The 22,464-nt window shown below is 36.4% G+C and overlaps 1 protein-coding gene across 1 annotated transcript in view; it reads right to left on the bottom strand.

Moving 5' to 3' along the window:
- Positions 1-19,764, bottom strand: part of LOC123528471 (rab GDP dissociation inhibitor alpha-like) — a 60,440-nt gene extending 40,676 nt beyond the window's left edge. The window contains exons 1-3 of the mRNA XM_053522465.1: positions 19,628-19,764; positions 6,407-6,547; positions 3,979-4,186 (exon numbers count right to left, since the gene is read on the bottom strand). Coding sequence (XP_053378440.1) covers positions 3,979-4,186; positions 6,407-6,547; positions 19,628-19,709 — 431 coding nt within the window. The 5' untranslated portion in view covers positions 19,710-19,764. The remainder of the gene's footprint in view (positions 1-3,978; positions 4,187-6,406; positions 6,548-19,627) is intronic.
- Positions 19,765-22,464: the final 2,700 nt, after the last annotated feature.

The raw sequence follows: 22,464 nt of genomic DNA, 5'->3' as shown, positions 1-22,464 counted from the left end.
TTGCGTTGGACTAGTCCCTTCCCAAAGCATAAAATCAAATCCTGACTGACTAGAAGATGGAAAACTCAACACTACCCGGCCAAACAAATAGAATGCAAATCATTTACAGACTATCATTCAACAGCGTTGTTGTGCAGAATAATAAAGCGCTTCGATGATATTGATTTATCAAGGGAAGTTACTCCAAACGGTGTCGATGTAAACAAAACGCAAGATACCGCGGTGAACTGTTTTCTATATGAAAATAAATAAAATAAACTAGTGAATTATGATTTAATTAATTGGCATTTTATTTTTTATTTTCGGAGGGAATTTTAGGCATCGGAAAGGGGGAAAAAACATACTATTTCGAGGGGGGAATGGGGCCGAATTTCGCCGAATATTTTGGTGAAAAAAAAAACGCTGCATGAGCGAAACTTTGCAGTGTGAACGTCTTGAAGGTACATGTGATTCTTAACACCCTAAATAAACTTCTGGAACAAATCCGTTTCTCTCCTCATTAGAGTACTGTATGCGTAATCTAAATTTCTGTAAACTGTTTTTATGTTAAGATGGAATCATTAACTGCGCACTCTTCGAAAAACTATATAAAGTGCACAGGCACTTAGGCAAAATTGTCTGTAATAAAGCATGTCTGTTTGTCATGTATAGAACATTATCTAGAAAACATTCATCTGTTTGAAAAATTTAATAAACAAAAAAACGTCTTCATTTTATCATTATTGTGATATCATTTCATTATATCCAACAGCAGAAACCGATATTATTTCATTATATCTACCAACAGAAGAAGAAACTGAATTTGAATTAATGGAAATTTACGAAATAAGTATGAAAACGTCGTTATTTTTAATGGGGGTAGGGGAAGCGCAACGGTAAATAGAGCGAAATCTAAATCGGTGACCCCCATTTTTCTTTTAAGGAATCGATAGCAATTGAAATTTTGTACTTCTGTTGAAAATTATTCAAAAAACTATCTCATAGTTTTTAAGATATAGGCGTTTTTACGCGAAATTTCGGGTGAAACTCGACGTCAGTTTTACGTATTTTGCGTTCATAAATCGTTTGCCTCTGATGTGACGTTGAAATAAACATGACAAATTATAAATCACTGGAAAGATAATTTTGATATAAACTTGAAAATAAAGAATTTTTGCCGTTTTTTAGTTGTATATAAAAACGATACTCGAAAAACCAGTCAAGTACGTCATTTTGCGCTCTGCTGAAAAAATGACGTTAGTGGCCATTTTTGATGATTTACAGCAGCAAAATGGAGAATAACAGAAAAATGAGAAAAAATACCAGTCAATCGGAAATATCGTCAATATTGATTCGGCAAAATTTCATAACGGTCCATTGACTTTCGTTAGGTGGCGCATATTACCTTAAGTTGGTAAGTAGTTTGCTCCGAAGTCGGAAGGCGCTCCTCAATTGACCGATGAGTCAGTCAGCAGGACTACGGTATAAAAGCTGTCATTTTTCATTTAAAGTTCAAAGTTTAGAAAACACACTATCAACATTTTTGATCATGCAATGGAATAATCCGCAACTTCTCATCATGTATTAATTGAGACAGTGCAGTGTTTCCAGAAACCTTTAAATGGGTGTTTTTCACCCCCAGAATGGTACTTTGCACCCCCAGTTTTGGAGACAGCTGTTATATATCTCTTAGTGAGGGGGTGCAAAAGTGCAAGAAAAACTCAGTTTTCACCCTCAACATTAAATGCCAGTTGGAACACTGCAGTGTAATAAAGCCACTAACCTAGTCTTCTTTTTCATAAATCCTAATTTCCTGTATATTCAAAAAAAAATTAACTTGTTTGTCCCAGTGTTAACTGAAACTGACATATCTGGTGACAAAATATTGATAACATCTTGAAATACACACGGGCACGGGTCAACTTATAATCAAAGAAAAGGTGATGCTCCGCATTAGTCCTTTGATGTAGGCTGAAAAGGAACCTAGCTGTTGCGATGTATGAGATGTAATTTGACCTATATCTACTCGATTTGTACAATTTGTGTATTATACTACTGATTTAAAAGAACTGCATGATTTTTATGGATTTTTACTAGGACTCCCAGGAAAATTTGAGGGACTCCAAAATCTGAATGTTAGGCAGTCCTGACTCCACAAAAGTGAATCCTAATGGAAGCCCCGTCTTTAAGCAATGGGTCTGAATCTTACACAAGTCACACCTTACCATAAATATCTACAATTTTTCTGACCATTTGGAAATGGGTTCAAGTTCTAGTAAACTGGGAAAAATCACTAAATGAGAATTTTGGACAACAACTAAATATAGTTATGATAATTTCTTCATAATTTATTGTGTTTCAGGTTCAGCTGCAAAATACGCTTCTTTTATAAATTAGAATTTAGACATTTTTCTGGTCCGTTAGGATTGGGACACTGGTCATTATTGTGGTTTGAGATTATTTTGTTCTTCAATCATATCAATTGGCATTGTGCCCAATAATGAATACTGTGAAACCATTTAATTTCGTCGGCACAAATTTCATGGTTTTGGACAAAACGGCTGTTTTGTTGGGACGTAAATTCGTGGATTTCAAATCTTTGATTTTTTTTATTATTTCCACACAACTAGATCCAGTATATCATTTTGTTCTTACATGTGAAACCTACATGACTGTGTCAAACAGCACTACCATGGTTACCGAATTTGCAATCTACGCCGCGGGAGATTAGCGAGTGATATGTGCCAATTAACAACCGCTTATCTTATACGACCACTAATTTGCAAAACAAAATGAAACTGTGAAATATTCAATAAGAGAAGACGACACCAAATAAAAGTGTCAAAACCCTAGCACCTGGGATATAGTCTTGCACAATTAGCATTCATAATCGAAACAAATATCCGAATATTTTTTTGCCAAATGAATGCGCCTCTGCATCTAAAATTACACGCTTGTTCATTATCAACGTGTTATTTCCTGCCAAGAAACGTGTAAAGTGAATTGAGTAATAATGCATTGGACGCAATTCTAGCAATTAATTTATAATATTTAGTAGTCCCAAAGTACTAGTAGTTTACTATATGTCAGTAAAAATAAAGGCTAGTGTCAATTCAGTTTGTTTTATATTGTGACAGGTCAAACTGTCAGAAATTAAAAAGCAGCCACTCAGTGACAGTAAGCTTTAGAGCCTCCATAAACTACACAAAAGCTGCAGGTCAATACTGCCGCATGCACACAACTACTGACCAGATCAGACGGCTATGGTGTCTTTTTTTGGTGACATTGAGTACAATTTACATTATCTTGGGCACAATTTGTTCGTTGGGACTTAATTTCGTAGTTGAGCTGAACCACGTAATCCAAAAAAATTAATCCCCCACAAATAATAATGATTTCACAGTAAATACATACAAGATATATGACAAAGGTAAATTCACATACTGAAGAGATACAATAACAAAAGCTGTCAGTGGACAGCGCGCTCGACTATTCTCAGTGCTTGATAGTATAATATAAGCTATGAGTAAAACTTTATCATTACAATAAGCATATTCTAAGTGGAAAAGGGGCCATAATTCAGTCAAAATGCTTGATAGAGTTGCCTCCTCCTTTTCACAGACTGGGGTCATGATGGTAAACAAGTATGCAAAGTATGAAAGCAGTATCTCAATGGACTTTGAAAATATTTAGGGTGGTACGCAAACTTTTACATTTATTCTAAGTCGAAAAGGGGCCATAATTCAGTCAAAATGCTTGATAGAGTTGCCTCCTACTTTTTACAGACTGGGGTCATGATGGTAAACAAGTATGCAAAATATGAAAGCAATATCTCAATGGACTTTGAAAATATTTGGGGTGGTACGCAAGCTTTAACATTTGTGTGACGCTCACGCCGACGCCGGGGTGAGTAGGATAGCTCCACTATTCTTCGAATAGTCGAGCTAAAAACTTTCTTATAAACACTTACTATTTTAACCTAACTTGCAATGTACTTACAAATCATTTCTGTAAAGGGCCAATGCATGTCCACAAACATCCTGTGTATTTACATCTACACCAAATTTATCAAACATTTCCTTCGTGGTGGTTGTCCTTGGATCTTTTCCTTTGAAGTCTTTCCATGTATTTGTATCATTAATGTCAAATCCTTGGATAAACATCAAAAGGTTTCGAAACTTCCTCTTCTCAAATATGCCCATCAAAGCTAAAATCATAATAAAGATATCAAATGTGTATCTTTCACTAATATATGGGTGAAAGTTGAAAATTTTGAAAAACCTGAAAAATGAGCTGGGGGCATGGGGCTGCTAGTGCCCCCACTGGGTGCAGGGCAAAACTCTGGCCAGGGTCCCCCCCCCCATGAAAGCTCCTGGAGTTTAACAAATTACAAGCTACTGGTCTGACAGTGTAGGGTGAACAAGTTATTTATTTATGTATTTGGGTTTTACGGCGCAACAACACAGTATAGGTTATATGGCACCAAACAGGACTACAAATTTTGGTTCCACATCTCATTTACATCGAAATAAAAACATGAGGTATGGAATCAAAATTTGCATACCTGCTGGAATCACAAAGAGTTACTGCAAAACCAAATGCCAAGACCCTATCAGTCGCCTCTTACGATCATGCAAGGGTAAGGCAGTGGTTCCAATTCTTTTCATACACAGTTCGTCCCAGAACCACGTAGGGTGAACAAAGAAGAGAACAAATTACAAGGGTTAGATATGCCTTTTCCTGACAAAAAAAAATTACTGTTTGCCCCTTACACTGGTATGTGAAGGTTGATGATAACATGGGCTGTTATGAGGAAGATATAGCAAAATTGAGAAGCTTCTCATAGACCTTTAATCAGAATACAATGGCAACAGGGTGAGTACAATCACCCTCCTTGTTCTAGAAGTAAAGCTGCAAATTACCTCTTGAATTTGAAAATGACCACCAAAGTAAAACACAATGGGGTTATGATCACCCTTAATCAAAATTTCTAAGTAATCAACAAGAGCTGTCTGATGACAGCACACTCGACTTTCTCAGAGCTTGACTCTGACTTAGAGCTTTGCCAGTAAAAACTTTATAAAACTTTATCCAAAAAATTCTAGGTTAAGAAGGGGCATAACTCTGTCAAAATTATGTTATGAGGAGCTTTTCTCCTGGTGTAGACTTTGATAGTAAATAACTATTTTAAGTTTCAAGACAAAAGCTTTGATAATAACAGAGACATTTGACTTTATCAAAAACTTTAACCAAACAATTCTAAGTTAAAAGGTGCATTTATTAAGATTCCCTGGGAGGTGTGGCCAACATTAGTCTGTACACAAAATCATGCGGATGTAGTTATAAATACATAGCAGATGACTCACTTATCCAGTAGTTTGTAGAACACAATATTACATTCATATTCAATGAAAATATAATATGCAGGTTTAACTTTATGCATTCTGGTTTATGTTTAGACCAGTAGAGGTTAATTGACCTCCGGTTTACATTTGAATTTAATGAACAACAGGAAAATTTGGATATGTATAAATAGCAACAATTAGTGCACTTCCAGGTCAATGCTGTATTTAAATCGTGGAGTTAATACAAAGAGTGAAAGATGCAGAAAGGTAAAACTTGAACTATGAAAGTACAGCTTGCATTATAAAGAAAAAAAAAACACAATATGATATTTATATAGACAAATTATTTTTTGTATGCAGTCCCTGTTTGGGCAGTTGCTCCATCTCCCTGAATGTGGGAAGTCCATAGTAGGCGGAACAATGAATAATAATTAATTTTGTACCACTTCATGATTAAGTGGATCATTTTTTTCAGTTATAAAATAATATGAAAATAAGTTGGTTACTTTTTTGAAAATCCTTCGATTGTCACTGGATAAAAAAGATGTTTGAACTATAAATAAAGTTAGAAACCATATATTCAGTTACATATGCCTATATCAATGTCGTCCAAATAAATGGTTATATTGAAAGTAATCAAATGTAATCATGATTACTTGAGTGCAAGTAATGTAATGTAATCAATTACCGATGCAAATTTAGAGTAATCAAATGTAACTGTAATTAGAAAATATAAAAGTAATTGTAATGTAATCAATTACTGACACATGTAATCAGCCCAAGCCTGGTAACAGAGATATTTGACTTTATAAAAAACTTTAACTGCAAAATTCTAAGTTAAAAAGAGACATAACTCAAAATTCAAATCAGAGTTATGGGGATTGTTTTTCCAGGTGTAGACTTTGATAGTAAATAACTGTTATAACTTTCAAGTAAATAGCTTTGATAGTAACAGAGATATTTGACTTTATAAAAAACTTTAACCAATAGCTCTACTTTTTCTTCGAAAAGTCGATCTAAAAACGCATTTATTTTACAAAAGTAAAGTCATTCTACTAAAACAACAAGTTCAGACTACTTACAAGTTGAAAGAGCTTCCTTCTCATTGGCTGGGACCTTGTGGATTGTCTTTTTCTGTCCCTTATACACAAAACTTCCCTCAATAGCCTTGAATTCCAGGTATCGAGTCACACTAGTATGAAGTAAAAGCTTCACCAATTTACCTGTAAGGATAATTTTCTAAAGATATATCTACATTAACCTGAAAATAAGGAACTAATTGTTTGTTTGTTTGTTTGTTTTGGGTTTAACCCCGTTTTTCAACAGTATTTCAGTCATGTAACGGCGGGCAGTTAACCTAACCAGTGTTCCTGGATACTGTACCAGTACAAACCTGTTCTCCGCAAGTAACTGCCAACTTCCCCACATAAATCAGAGGTGGAGGACTACTGATTTCAGACACAATGTCGTTTATCGAATAGTCACGGAGAACATACGCCCCACCCGAGGATCGAACTCACGACCCCGCGATCCGTAGACCGACGCTCTACCTACTGAGCTAAGCGGGCGGGTTGAGGAACTAATTGAGGACTTTGTTAAAACCAATATGGGAAATACATCATTTGAGATACCCCCAGTCACTGAAGAATTCATAATAAAGGAATTAAAATGTCTAGACGAAACAAAGGCAACAGGTCTAGATGAGCTTGGTTCAAAAATACTTAAATTAAGTTGTGACATAATCTCAAAACCCTTAACAAAAATATTCAATCTGAGTATTTCACAAAACAAATTCATAGACAAATTCAAAACTGCTAAAATAACACCTATTTTCAAGAAAAACTCTAAATCAGACAAGAGTAATTACAGGCCTGTATCGATTCTTCCTATACTATCTAAACTAATAGAAAGACATGTCTCAAACCACATGAAACTTTTCCTAGAAAAAAATACACTTATTCACTCACACCAATCAGGATTCAGATCACAACATTCTTGCGAAACTGCACTCACTAGCATCACTGATGAATGGATAAATGCAATTAATGATAACTCTATTGTTGGAACAATATTCTTAGACCTGACAAAAGCGTTCGATTTAGGGAAACACTCCCTTCTTATTGAAAAGTTAAAACTATATAATTTCTGTGAATCAAGCATTAGGTGGCTCCAATCATACCTTGAGAACTGCACTCAAAGAGTTAGTATCTCTGAACAACTTTCCTCTGCACAAGGCATATCCGCAGGGGTACCTCAAGGCTCTGTTTTGGGCCCTGTGCTGTTTATCATATATATCAATGATCTTCCTCTAAATATAACAAACTCATCGCTCGACATGTTTGCAGATGATGCTACAATGTCTGCTTATGGTAAAACTGTATCACAAGTACATACTACACTACAGACAAATATTCAAACCGTTGATGAGTGGTGCAAAAATAATTCAATGATCCCTAACACATCAAAGACTAAAGCCATGTACATCACAGCATCTTATAGCAATCAACATCTAAATGATCACAAAGAATCAAGAACAATTCAAATGCAAGGCCAGAATCTATCATACTCAACTTCAGAGAAACTGCTTGGTGTACATGTGGATGAACACCTTAACTGGAGGCACCAAGTAGATCAGACTTTAAAACAAGAGCACCGCCTTGCGGGTGCTGACGCTCATCTGATTTTTTTTGTGTAATAGAAATATTGTCCTACCCATGATTTTCTAAGTCTAAAAAGGGCCATCATTCTTGCAAAAAGCAGGATAGAGTTATGTTTCTTGATGTTCAGTGTCCACTTATGATGGTGAAAAACTGTTGCAAGTTTTAAAGCAATAGCTTTGATAGTTTATGAGAAAAGTTGACTTAAACATAATACTCAACCAAGAAAATGATTTTCCAAGTCCAAAAGGGGCAATAATTATTGCAAAAAGCAGGATGGAGTTATGTTGCTTGCTGTACAGGGTCAGCTTATGATGGTCAACAAGTGTTGCAAGTTTCAAAGCAATAGCTTTGATAGTTTAAGAGAAAAAGTTGACCTAAACATAAAACTTAACCAAGAAATCTGATTTTCTAAGTCCAAAAGGGGCCATAAATCTTGCAAAAAGCAGGATGGAGTTATGTTTCTTGCTGTACAGGGTCAACTTATGATGGTGAACAAGTGTTGCAAGTTTTAAAGCAATAGCTTTGATAGTTTAGGATAAAAGCTGACCTAAACATAAAACTTAACCAAGAAAACTGATTTTCTAAGTCCAAAAGGGGCAATAATTTTAAATCTTGCAAAAAGCAAGATGGAGTTATGTTTCTTGATGTACAGGGTCTACTTATGATGGTGAACAAGTATTCCAAGTTTCAAAGCAATAGCTTTGATAGTTAAGGAGAAAAGTTGACCTAAACATAAAACTTAACCAAGAAATCTGATATTTTCTAAGTACAAAAGGGGCCATAAATCTTGCAAAAAGCAAGATGGAGTTATGTTTCTTGCTATACAGGGTCAGCTTATGGTGGTGAACAAGTATTCCAAGTTTCAAAGCAATAGCTTTGATAGTTTAGGAGAAAAGCTGACCTAAACATAAAACTTAACCAGGCAATGCCGACGCAGACGCCGACAACCGCTCAAGTGATGACAATAACTCATCATTTTTTTTTCAAAAAATCAGATGAGCTAAAAATGCAACACAAATCTCTATCTGTTTCTAAGAATAAAACATTTTTTGAGTTTAAATCCACGAAAGCTATTTTTCAACTCTTACATCTTGCCACATCTTGATTACTGCTGCACAATATGGGGAAATTGCAACGAAGAGCAATTAGATACACTGCTAAAATTTCAGAAACGGGCAGCAAGAATAATTTTAGACCAAGACTATATTGCCCCATCCTCAGATCTGTTTAAACAACTTAAGTGGATGAAGTTCTCAGACAGAATAAAATACAAAAAAGCTATCATGGTCTACAAAGCTTTAAACAATCAGTGTCCAGAATATCTTACATCTAGATTCAAACACAAAAATTCATCAATTTATGCTCTTAGATCAAATGATAATAATGAACTTCTTGTACCAAAACCTAAAAAGGATTTTTTTCGAAAATCATTGTATTACTCTGGGTCTGTCATTTGGAATGATATCCCTAATCGTATAAGATCAGCTGACACCTTGGAAAAATTCAAACAAGAGTATCTCAAATGGCATTTTAGTAATGAATAAAACTATGTATCCTAGAAAAACTCTGTGTACTGTACATAATTATTAGCACTCTACAGCAGATGAAATATCATATCTTCATCTGTTCAGACATCTGAGTTTGTATACTTTGTTTTTATATGTACTTGTGTTTACTTATTTCAATTTTCTACTTTTCAGCATTATTTGTCAAAAGACATAATTGTAATTAATGACTTATGTTGATAATATTTATTTTATATTTTGTATACCGTATTTTGGTGTGTATAGGTCGCGGTAATGTATAGTCTGCATCTAATTTTTGCTCTGGAAATGGTCGGAAAATTTAACTTCTAGCGTATTAGTCGCAGTTAAATTTCGGATTTTTTCCCCCGCAATATTTAATATTTACCGGCAAAAAAGTTATGGCGGCAGCCATATTGATGCCGCGGACTGAATTATTATCAGAACCTGATTGGTGGAAATCGGACAGTGTTATTTTCGTTCCCAACCGTTTCGTACCAACAGTAGTATCGGTAACAGGCTACATCAAAGAAAAGCGGCTTTTTGACACTAATTGGCAGCAGACGGTTTGCGTTTACATTCTGTTATCATGCAAGTTTAAGTGTGAATTGTTTGCACAGCAATTATAACACCTTTCCGTGTCATGTAATTAACCGCATTCTTTTGATTCTGAGTAAAAAGATTAACAAAATATCTCTGTTTGGATTTATTTCTTTTATTTAACAAGAGCACCGCCTTGCGGGTGCTGACGCTCATCTGATTTTTTTTGTATAATAGAAATATTGTCCTACCCATGATTTTCTAAGTCTAAAAAGGGCCATCATTCTTGCAAAAAGCAGGATAGAGTTATGTTTCTTGATGTACAGTGTCCACTTATGATGGTGAAAAACTGTTGCAAGTATTAAAGCAATAGCTTTGATAGTTTATGAGAAAAGTTGACTTAAACATAATATTCAACCAAGAAAATGATTTTTCTAAGTCCAAAAGGGGCAATAATTATTGCAAAAAGCAGGATGGAGTTATGTTGCTTGCTTTACAGGGTCAGCTTATGATGGTGAACAACAGTTGCAAGTTTTAAAGCAATAGCTTTGATAGTTTAGGAGAAAAGCTGACCTAAACATAAAACTTAACCAAGCAACGCCGACGCAGACGCCGACGCCGACGCCGACAACCGCTCAAGTGATGACAATAACTCATCATTTTTTTTCAAAAAATCAGATGAGCTAAAAATCAAAAGTAAAAAATTATCATTCAAGTTTTTTAATACGCTAAGAATTAGTATAAACAATGTTTGGAATGGAGGACGGATCTGTCCGGATTTTATCCAACCCGGAGTACATGTCAGTGGCGTCCAGTAAAACGAAAGTAGAAACAAACGTAATTCAGACTGCAAAAACATCTTTGAATTAAAGTCATTCGTAATTTTAATAGTCTGTATGGGTTATTTACGATATATTTTATTGAAAGTAACCGCTATTGGTTGAAAAGCCGCCGATATTGATATTTTTTATCCATTTTGTTCGTTCGTAACAGATGCACGTAATTTTGCGAGAGCTACGGTCAGAAAATTGGCCCGAAAAAAAAAAAACTGCTGGCAATGTTCTGTCGTATAGGTTGCAGGAACTTTTTCAGGCAGCAAAATGGGTAGAAAAAGTGCGACCTATACACACCAAAATACGGTATACATGTATGTTGTGGACCATATTGTAAATTGGTATTGCCAAATGTGTAATCCACAGAAAATAAAGTCTTTACTTACTTACTTACTTAACAATTCCCTAGAGTTGTGCATAATTTCAATTAGAGTTTAAATTTTGTCCATAAATCAAGTTCTAACAAGTTTCTTGACTCGTCTTAAAGCAACTAACCCAACCATCGTGGTGAGAGAAGTTATAAAACCAAACGTTTACCTATATTCACCTTTATCAGTGTGCGACATTAACTTTTTAACACCGTAGCCAATGGGGCTACGGACTTCCAATTTTTTGTAGCCCGACAGAATTTTTCGTAGCCCCACTAATTTTTCCCTCAAGAATGAACAAGACTTTCATTCTAGTAATATTTAATTTCTTTCAATATACTGCTGTAGGTTGGTGAATATCGATATATTTTAGAAATTTGTATGAGTTTTTCAGAACTGATTTCAAAATCTGAAATAGTGTTCACAAAATTGTGCAGAAAGTCAAAGACACAGTCATGAAAAGAGATCTAAACAGCTTTGTAGACATGGTAGACAAGAAATAACTTGGCAGTAGACTGACCAGGGGTCTCGCTAGGCCCATCATTTTTTTGGGAGAAGTCAATTATCCCTCAAACTGATTTAAGGAGAAGTGGGGAGACTTTAGGGAGAAGTTGGAAGACTCCATTAATTTTTATATTTCTACCTCGACGTTGTTGATTCAATGACCACTCATTTTCTTAGTTACATCATTTTACCATACACATTTTTACCGAGTCACTTGTGTGAACAGTTTCTCATTCGAATAAAACTGAAAGTAAACTGTGTCAAACCTAGAAATACATACCGGTATTAAAATCAATTCATCCATCAAAGTTAGTTTTACGAAGTTAATACTTTACATGTCGTTCTTTTACCATGGATACCAAATAATTGTGTCTATAATTGCAATTAATCGCATATGTAATTGACAGTTCTTCAGAAAACGACTCGCACGTGTTGACAATTAAATGCTAAGTGTCAAAGACGTAACCGCGGCGCTGATTGGCCTATTACAATTGCCTCTGGTGAAACCGATAATTTGATTTGCTTTCACGCTTCTCGTGAAAATCTCACAAATACCTGAAGTAGGCGGAGCTTAAATTATGCTATCGGCGAGTGCGTATGTGTATTCAACGCACATTATGACATGGTGCAAATTGTCAAAAGATTAGCGGGTGCGCATCCAAAAAAAAATTCGGGCGACTTGAATTCGCTTTGAGATTGGATTTGAGCGAAGTTTGAAGCTTCAAAGCAACTATTTTGCTCCCACGTTTGCATTGATCTTTTTGGTAAATTTATTCCTCAGAATTTTTCATAGCCCAACGGGCTACGGTCTGCCGATTTTCTGTCGCACGAACCAAATTTTCGTAGCCATTGGCGATCGGGCTACCGTTAATGTCGCACACTGCTTTATGTTGCATATTTAATGTTCTAACAATGTATTTTTCATTGAATTCTGTCCAAAATCGTTGTTTTCCTAATAAATAAAAAATAAATACATTAACCTACCGCATTTTGGGGTGTATTGGTTGCACTTTTTTTACTCATTTTGCTGCCTGAAAAAGTTCCTGGGCCTTATACTACAGAACACTGTCAGTAGAATTTTTTTCGGGCCAATTTTCCAGCCATGGCACTCCCAAAATTATGTGCATTTGTTACGAACGAACAAAAGGGTAAACAAGAGCGCCGCCAAGCGGGGCAATATACGCCTGAAGGGTTACATCAGAGGATGGGAGCAAAATTTAAAGAACTTGACTGTTGAAGCCCAAAGGACAGGAACAAAAAAAAAAAGAATTAAAAAAAAAAAAAAATTCTAAGTCCACAAAAAAATTCTTAAAATTATATCAAAATACATCTAAAAATTGGATGTACCATCAATGTTGTACCACAGAAAAGTGGTCTCAGTTTTTCCCTACTGCCAATAATAAAAATGTTTCAAAATAAGCTATTTATAGTAACAAACAAGAGGGCCAAGATGGCCCTAGGTCGCTCACCTAAGAAACACACCATAACAGTGTAAAACATGTTTGACCTAGTGATTTCATGGAAACAAATATTCTGACCAATTTTCATTAAGATTGGACCAAAAAATTGGTCTCTTGCGATAAAAAACAAGCATTTTCTTAGATATGACCTAGTTTTTGACCCTAGATGACCCATGTTCAAACTCGACCTAGATTTTATCAAGGCAATCATTCTGACCAAAATTCATAAAGATCAATTGAAAAATACAGCCTCTATCACATACACAAGTTTTTTCTTTGATTTGACCAAGTGACCTAGTTTTTGACCTCAGATGACCCATATTCAAATTCGACCTAGATTTCATTAAGGCAATCATCCTGACCAAATTTCATAAAAATCAATTGAAAAAAAAACAGTCTCTATCGCATACACAAGATTTTTCTTTAATTTGACCTAGTGACCTAGTTTTTGACCTCAGATAACCCATATTCAAATTCGACCTAGATTTCATCAACGCAATCACTCTGACCAAATTTCATGAAGATCAATTGAAAACTACATCCTCTATTGCATACACAATGTTTTTCTTCGATTTGACCTAGTGACCTAGTTTTTGACCCAAGATGACCCATTTTCGAACTCGGCCTAGATTTTATCAAGGTAATCATTCTGGCTAAATTTCATGAAGATCAGTTGAAAAATACAGCCTCTATCGCATACACAAGGTTTTTCCTTGATTTGACCTAGTGACCTAGTTTTTGACCCGAGATGACCCATTTTCGAACTCGGCCTAGATTTCATCAAGGTAATCATTCTGACCAAAATTCATGAAGATCAATTGAAAAATACCGCCACTATCGCATACACAAGGTTTTTCTTTGATTTGACCTAGTGACCTAGTTTTTGACCCGAGATGACCCATTTTCGAACTCGGCCTAGATTTCATCAAGGCAATCATTCTGACCAATATTCATGAAGATCAATTGAAAAGTACAGCCTCTATCGCATACACAAGGTTTTTCTTTGATTTGACCTAGTGACCTAGTTTTTAAACCGAGATGACCCATTTTCAAACTCGGCCTAGATTTCATCAAGATTATCATTCTGACCAATATTCATGAAGAATAATTGAAAAATACAGCCTCTATCGCATACACAAGGTTTTTCTTTGATTTGACCTAGTGACCTAGTTTTTGACCCGAGATGACCCATTTTCGAACTCGGCCTAGATTTCATCAAGGCAATCACTCTGACCAATATTCATGAAGATCAGTTGAAAAATACAGCCTCTATCGCATACACAAGGTTTTTCTTTGATTTGACCTAGTGACCTAGTTTTTGACCCCAGATGACCCATTTTCGAACTCGGGCCTAGATTTTATCAAGGTTATCATTCTGACCAAAATTCATGAAGATCAATTGAAAAATACAGCCTCTATCGCATACACAAGGTTTTTCTTTGATTTGACCTAGTGACCTAGTTTTTGACCCCAGATGACTCATTTTCGAACTCGGCCTAGATTTCATCAAGGTAATCATTCTGACCAAGTTTCATGAAGATCAGTTGAAAAATACAGCCTCTATCGCATACACAAGCTAAATGTTGACAGACAGACGACAGACAGACGACAGACGACAGACAGACGACAGACGCCGGACATCGAGCGATCAGAAAAACTCACCTGAGCATTGCTCAGGTGAGCTAAAAAGGAAAGTAATTAAAAAAAAATTATTGTAAGAGAACAAAAAGGGATCTGCCAAATAAAAATAAGAGCACTGCAATGCATAGCAATTTACACAAAGCAAAGTCATATATGACCTTTAACCCCTAAGTGTGACCTTGACCTTGAAGTCAGTCATCCAAAACATGTGCTCTGCATATCCCTCAGTGTGGTGAACATTTGTGCCAAGTTTCTTTAAAATCCTACAAGCAGTTCAAGAGTTACAGAGTGGACACAGCAAACTCATATATGACCTTTCACTTCTAAGTGTGACCTTGACCTTGAAGCTAGTCATCCAAAACAAGCGCTCTGCACGTCGTCTCAGTGTGGTGAACATTTGCGCCAAGTTTCTTTGAAATCCTTCAAGCGGTTCAAGAGTTACAGAGCGGACACGAAACACACTCATATGACCTTTGACCCCTAAGTGTGACCTTGACCTTGAAATGAGATATCCAAAACATGCGCTCTGCACATCGTCTCGGTGTGGTGAACATTTGTATCAAGTTTCTTTGAAATCCTTCAAGGGGTTCAACAGTTACAGAGCGGACATGAAATTGCTAACGAATGGACGGACAGACACCGGGACCATAACATACCTCCCTTTGGGCGTATAAAAAGATCAATTTCGACGACGTTTCAAGGAATAGTGGTCATTTTCAATAAGGTGTATCATAAATATCCCACACAGTCCATTAAAAACTACAATTCAATGCCGTACTTGCAGTTTGAATTATGTTTGTATCTACTTTCGTTTTACAGGATGCCATTGACAGGTACTTGTACACCAGGTTGGATAAAATCTGGACAGGACTGTATGCTTTCCACCAATCAGGTTCTGTTAATAATTCAGTCCGCATCAACAACATGGCCGCCACCATGACAGTAAATATTGCTTGGAAAAATCCGAAATTTAACAGCGATTTATACACTGGCAGCTAAATTTTCTGACCATTTCCAGAGCAAAAACTGGGTGCAAACTATACATTACCGCGACCAATACACCCCAAAATACGCTTCTATTTCTGATCAAGGTTTTCCGGTTTATAAAACAAGAGGGCCAAGATGGCCCTAGGTCGCTCACCTAAGAAACACACCGTAACAGTGTAAAACATGTTTGACCTAGTGATTTCATGGAAACAAATATTCTGACCAATTTTCATTAAGATTGGACCAAAAAATTGGTCTCTTGCGATAAAACAAGCATTTTCTTAGATATGACATAGTTTTTGACCCTAGATGACCCATGTTCAAACTCGACCTAGATTTTATCCAGGCAATCATTCTGACCAAAATTCATGAAGATCAACTGAAAAATACAGCCTCTATCACATACACAAGTTTTTTCTTTGATTTGACCAAGTGACCTAGTTCTTGACCTCAGATGACCCATATCCAAATTCGACCTAGATTTCATTAAGGCAATCATCCTGGCCAGATTTCATAAAAATCAATTGAAAAAAAACAGTCTCTATCGCATACACAAGATTTTTCTTTAATTTGACCTAGTGACCTAGTTTTTGACCTCAGATAACCCATATTCAAACTTGACCTAGATTTCATCAAGGCAATCACTCTGACCAAATTTCATGAAGATCAATTGAAAAATACATCCTCTATTGAATACACAATGTTTTTCTTCGATTTGACCTAGTGACCTAGTTTTTGACCCCAGATGACCCATTTTCGAACTCGGCCTAGATTTCATCAAGGTAATCATTCTGGCTAAATTTCATGAAGATCAGTTGAAAAATACAGCCTCTATTCCATACACAAGGTTTTTCTTTGATTTGACCTAGTGACCTAGTTTTTGACCCCAGATGACCCATTTTCGAACTTGGTTTAAATTTCATCAAGGTTATCATTCTGACCAAAATTCATGAAGATCAATTGAAAAATACAGCCTCTATCGCATACACAAGGTTTTTCCTTGATTTGACCTAGTGACCTAGTTTTTGACCCCAGATGACCTATTTTTGAACTCGGCCTAGATTTCACCAAGGTTATCATTCTGACCTAAATTCATGAAGATCAATTGAAAAATACCGCCTCTATCGCATACACAAGGTTTTTCTTTGATTTGACCTAGTGACCTTGTTTTTGAGCCGAGATGACCCATTTTCGAACTCGGCCTAGATTTCATCAGGCAATCATTCTGACCAATATTCATGAAGATCAATTGAAAAATACAGCCTCTACTCGCATACACAAGGTTTTTCTTTGATTTGACCTAGTGACCTAGTTTTTTACCCGAGATGACCCATTTTCGAACTCGGCCTAGATTTCATCAAGGTTATCAATCTGACCAATATTCATGTAGAATAATTGAAAAATACAGCCTCTATCGCATACACAAGGTTTTTCTTTGATTTGACCTAGTGACCTAGTTTTTGACTCGAGATGACCCATTTTCGAACTCGGCCTAGATTTCATCAAGGCAATCATTCTGACCAATATTCATGAAGATCAATTGAAAAATACAGCCTCTATCGCATACACAAGGTTTTTCTTTGATTTGACCTAGTGACCTAGTTTTTGACCCGAGATGACCCATTTTCAAACTCGGCCTAGATTTTATCAAGGTTATCATTCTGACCAATATTCATGAAGATTAATTGAAAAATACAGCCTCTATCGCATACACAAGGTTTTTCTTTGATTTGACCTAGTGACCTAGTTTTTGACCCGAGATGACCCATTTTCGAACTCGGCCTAGATTTCATCAAGGTTATCATTCTGACCAAATATCATGAAGATCAGTTGAAAAATACAGCCTCTATTGCATACACAAGCCAAATGTTGACAGACGACAGACGACAGACGACAGACAGACAGACGACGGACGCCGGACATCGAGCGATCAGAAAAACTCACCTGAGCATTGCTCAGGTGAGCTAAAAAACGAAATTCCCTTAAAGATATATACTTCTTTATAGTTTAACTTATATGCAAGTGCAGTAGATGCCGGGGGCATAAAAAATTGTTTCGTTTCGTCAAAGCAGTCTAACATAGACGATCTACTTTCGATTTCAAAAACTACAAAAAACTACACTTTAATGTTTCGCTGATTTGTTTATTTCTCGAAAAATAAGAAATAAAATCAGTAGTAATTAAACAAACCAGTAAGAGCTTCTTTTCCCGATAATTTATCTGCTTACTGACTGCAAAATTCAACCCATGTGTCATCATGAAACGCAGAATGGGTGACGGTTTCATTTTTTTGCGACTTGAATCGAAGCAAATTATCCGAACCAGTCAACATTCCAGAAAGGTTACGATTTAGAACGAAGTTGTATGTAGACGTTTGCATTTTTCGCCACTTGCGATTTTGCATCATTTTGATATGGCCAAACTTCGCAGTATTTTTTTGGTGAACCGAAGTCCGTATTTTCAAGCGCAAAGTCGTAGAAGCAGTGTGATAAACAGGTCACGTGTGTTCGCCGACAAGTGCCCAGAATGTAATAAGGATGCATCCGCAAAGTCTCGCGAAAGAATTAACGTACTGCACATATCTTATTCGGGTCATTTAAAATGAAGCTGTCATAATTTAAATTCACCGATGTGGTAAACTCTTTGATAAGAGACATTCCAATGCTTTCAGAGGTATCCGACTCAATAAAATACTAGCAGTATGTTCTGGAACTATATTTTGTCTTTCTCTTGATGTTACGCAAGCTTGGTAAGCCTGCGCAATTCATGAAATGCACAGCGCAATAAATTTGTTATTGCTCCTTCTTTTTACTCTCTATTGTTCTTTTTACCTATATTAAAGCAATTTAGCCACATAGAAATAACAGAATAAATCAATCTATTTATCTATTGTTGTCCTAGCCACATAATTATCCTACTGCATACATGCCATAATTTTTCCGAATATTTCGGGTTGGGTCAATTTTCAAGGATCGGCCTGCAAAGGCATTCAATAATCAGAAGTTTAATTTAGAATATGTGTGACAATCAATCTACATTTTAAAAGATTACAACCTTTTAAAATAATTATCGTTTAATTGACCGTTTTCAACCATTTCTTCCAATCAAGGCTACATGTAGCTTCACCGCCCACATGCTAAAAACAACGAGATTTTCGGCTATTGTTCCTAATATTAAATAATCATAAAACTGTTATTGATTGCATAATTTTGGCAATTCATAATCAGGGTCATCAAAATAGCTGACTGTAAATTAATCTGTGTCATCACAAGATGGCGGTGGCATTATGAGTGGTGATCGGAGCTAGCTCAATCAACATGTGTCCCGCTCGAGGGCATGAAACTGATTATCGGATAATTAGGAATAAACAATGTGACACCGGTGACTGTTTATTATCTTTTATTCATGTAAAATTCAACAATTTATAGGCAAGAAAAACTAGTTTTTTTTTAGGGTTATTTTTGTTTTTCTGTACTTTTAATTTTCCGGGACATTTTAACACTGTCCGGGACACCGGGACGAGCATGTGATTTCCGGGACAATCCCGGACAGTCCGGGACGTATGGCATGTATGTCCTACTGTGTGTGCAGATTGATTAACTACTACTAGAACTGATGCTTTTTGCTCAAGGGTTTCCTCATTTCCAATGTCAAGGTACAGGTATACAATAACAATATAATTATGTCTTTTTAATTCAATATATTTTTAGGAAACCTCACCCTCTTGACCTAGTAAAGAAATACAGTATCTTCAGGTAAAACAACACACCACGCTGCTTAAACTTACCATTTGCCATAATGAATTTAGGAATCAAATCCACATTCCAGTCTCGACCTCGACCAAATGATTCTGGCGCTTTCGTACCCATACCGAAATGTTCGTAGACCTAAATGAAAAAAACAAACAAAACTATTATCATTTATCATTATTATTATTATACCAGATTTATATAGCGCCCTTTTCATGATCAATTTCACATTCAAAGGCGCTTTACATAGTTCAAATGCAGCCACACAGGGCGAATAATTCATCCTCTACTAGTACAGACACAGAGCGATCTGACCAGAGGGACAGAGTGAGACAAAGCCCCCATGACAGAGAGATCAGAAATCAGATACAGGCCTGTCTGGCTAACTTAGCCTAGCTCGTTTCGAATAGACAGCCTGGTTCTTTAACGTGCCCAGTGTATAGCACTGATACACGCTAGGATTGTCTGGGTTCCTGACCAGTACACCTCTAGTTGGGTGGGAAACACTGAAAAGCATTTCTGAAAATTCCCGAGTAGCTGCCGGGGATCGAACCCCCGACCTCAGGATTGGAAGGCCAGTGTGCAAACCACTGAGCTATCCATCCACCCGTAATTGATACTGATTTATCATTGCATCACACAATTATTCATGAGTAACTGAGTCACCTTGAATAGCTGAGAACATATCCTACGCTAGGTGGAATTTCTTCAACATTATTTATATTTTAGACGTGATCATGCAAAACCAAATGTCAAAGGTCATGAGACTGCTCCTAACATGTTCAATGTAACACTGCTAAGCTTTTCATAATCTTCATTTTTGTAAGTGTCTACTGAGGGCCTTATAATGTTGCTACAGATCATATTTAATGAATTATTATTTTTGTTTTTTTTGGGTTTAATATTGCACCGACACAATTATTGGTCATATGGCGACTTCCAGCTTTGATGGTGGAGGAAGACCCCATGTGCCCCTCTGTGCATTATTTCATCACGAGCGGGAACATATTTAATGAAGATCCATCAAGCAGTTTATAAGAAGAAGTTGTTTCAAGGTATTTCTGTTGACAGCTGTTATAGCGCAATCAAAGGGGCAGTGTCCCCATTTCAGCAAATTTGTGAGAGAACCTTATAACAATGCTACAGAACAAGAGGGCCATGAAGGCCCTGTATAGCTCACCTGACCTATTGACCTAAAGATCATCAAGATCAACATTCTGACCAAGTCTCATTAAGATATGGTCATAAATGTAGCCTCTAAAGTGTTAACTAGCTTTTCCTTTGATTTGACCCGGTGACCTAGTTTTTGCCCCCACATGACCCAGATTCGAACTTGACCTAAAGATCATCAAGATTAACATTCTGATTAAGTTTCATGAAGATACAGTCATAAATCTGGCCTCTAGAGTCTTAACAAGCTTTTCCTTTGATTTGACCTAGTGACCTAGTTTTTTAACACACCTGACCCAGATTTAAACTTGACCTATAGATCATCAAGATTAACATTCTGACCAAGTTTCATTAAGATATGGTCATAAATGTGGCCTCTAAAGTGTTAACTAACTATTCCTTTTATTTGACCCCCGTGACCTAGTTTTTGACCCGACATGACCCAGATTCGAACTTGACCTAAAGACCATCAAGTTTAACATTCTGACTAAGTTTCATGAAGATATAGTCATAAATGTGGCCTCTAGAGTGTTAACAAGCTTTTCCTTTATATGACCTAGTGACCTAGTTTTTGACTCCATCTGACCCAGATTTAAACTTGACCTAAAGATCATCAAGATTAACATTCTGACCAAGTTTCATTAAGATATGGTCATAAACGTGGCCTCTACAGTGTTAATTAGCTTTCCTTTGATTTGACCCGGTGACCTAGTTTTTGACCCGACATGACCCAGATTCAAAATTGCCCTAAAGATCATCAAGTTTAACATTCTGACTAAGTTTCATGAAGATATAGTCAAAATGTGGCCTCTAGAGAGTTAACAAGCTTTTCCTTTGATATGACCTAGTGACCTAGTTTTTGACCCCACCTAACCCAGATTTGAACTTGAGCTATAGATCATCAAGATTTGACCAAGTTTCATTAAGGTATGGTCATAAATGTAGCCTCTAGTGTAAACTAGCTTTTCATTTGATTTGGCTTGGTGACCTAGTTTTTTTCCTACATGACCCAGATTCAAACTGGACCTTAAGATCATTCAATATTAACAATCTGACCAGTTTCATGAAGATACAGTCATAAATGCGGCTTCTACAGTGTTAACAAGCTTTTCCTTTGATTTGACCTGGTGACCTAGTTTATGAACCCAGATAACCAAATATCGAACTCGTCAAAGATTTTATTAAGGGTAACATTCTGACCAAGTTTCATTAAGATTGGGCCAAAAATGTGACCTCTAGAGTGTTAACAAGCTTTTTCTTTGATTTGACCTGGTGACCTAGTTTTGACCCCAGATGACCCAATATCGAACTCGTCCAAGATTTGATTTAGGGTAACATCCTGACCAAGTTTCATTAAGATTGGGCCAAAATTGTGACCTCTAGAGTGTTACAAGCTTTTCCTTTGATTTGACCTGATGACCTAGTTTTTGACCCCAGATGACCCAATATCGAACTCGTCCAAGATTTTATTGAGGGTAACATTCTGACCAAGTTTCATTAAGATTGGGCCAAAAATGTGACCTCTAGAGTGTTAACAAGCTTTTCCTTTGATTTGACCTGATGACCTAGTTTTTGATCCAGATGACCCAATATCGAACCGTCCAAGATTTTTTTGGGGGTAACATTCTGCCCAATTTTCATAGTTTGGGGTCAAAAAGGGGACCTCTAGAGTGTTAACATAAAATTTGTTGACGACGGACGGAGG

The sequence above is a fragment of the Mercenaria mercenaria genome, chromosome 13 (genome assembly GCF_021730395.1).
Source record: "Mercenaria mercenaria strain notata chromosome 13, MADL_Memer_1, whole genome shotgun sequence".
Taxonomy (NCBI): domain Eukaryota; kingdom Metazoa; phylum Mollusca; class Bivalvia; order Venerida; family Veneridae; genus Mercenaria; species Mercenaria mercenaria.
This window is presented reverse-complemented; position numbering and strand designations above follow the sequence as displayed.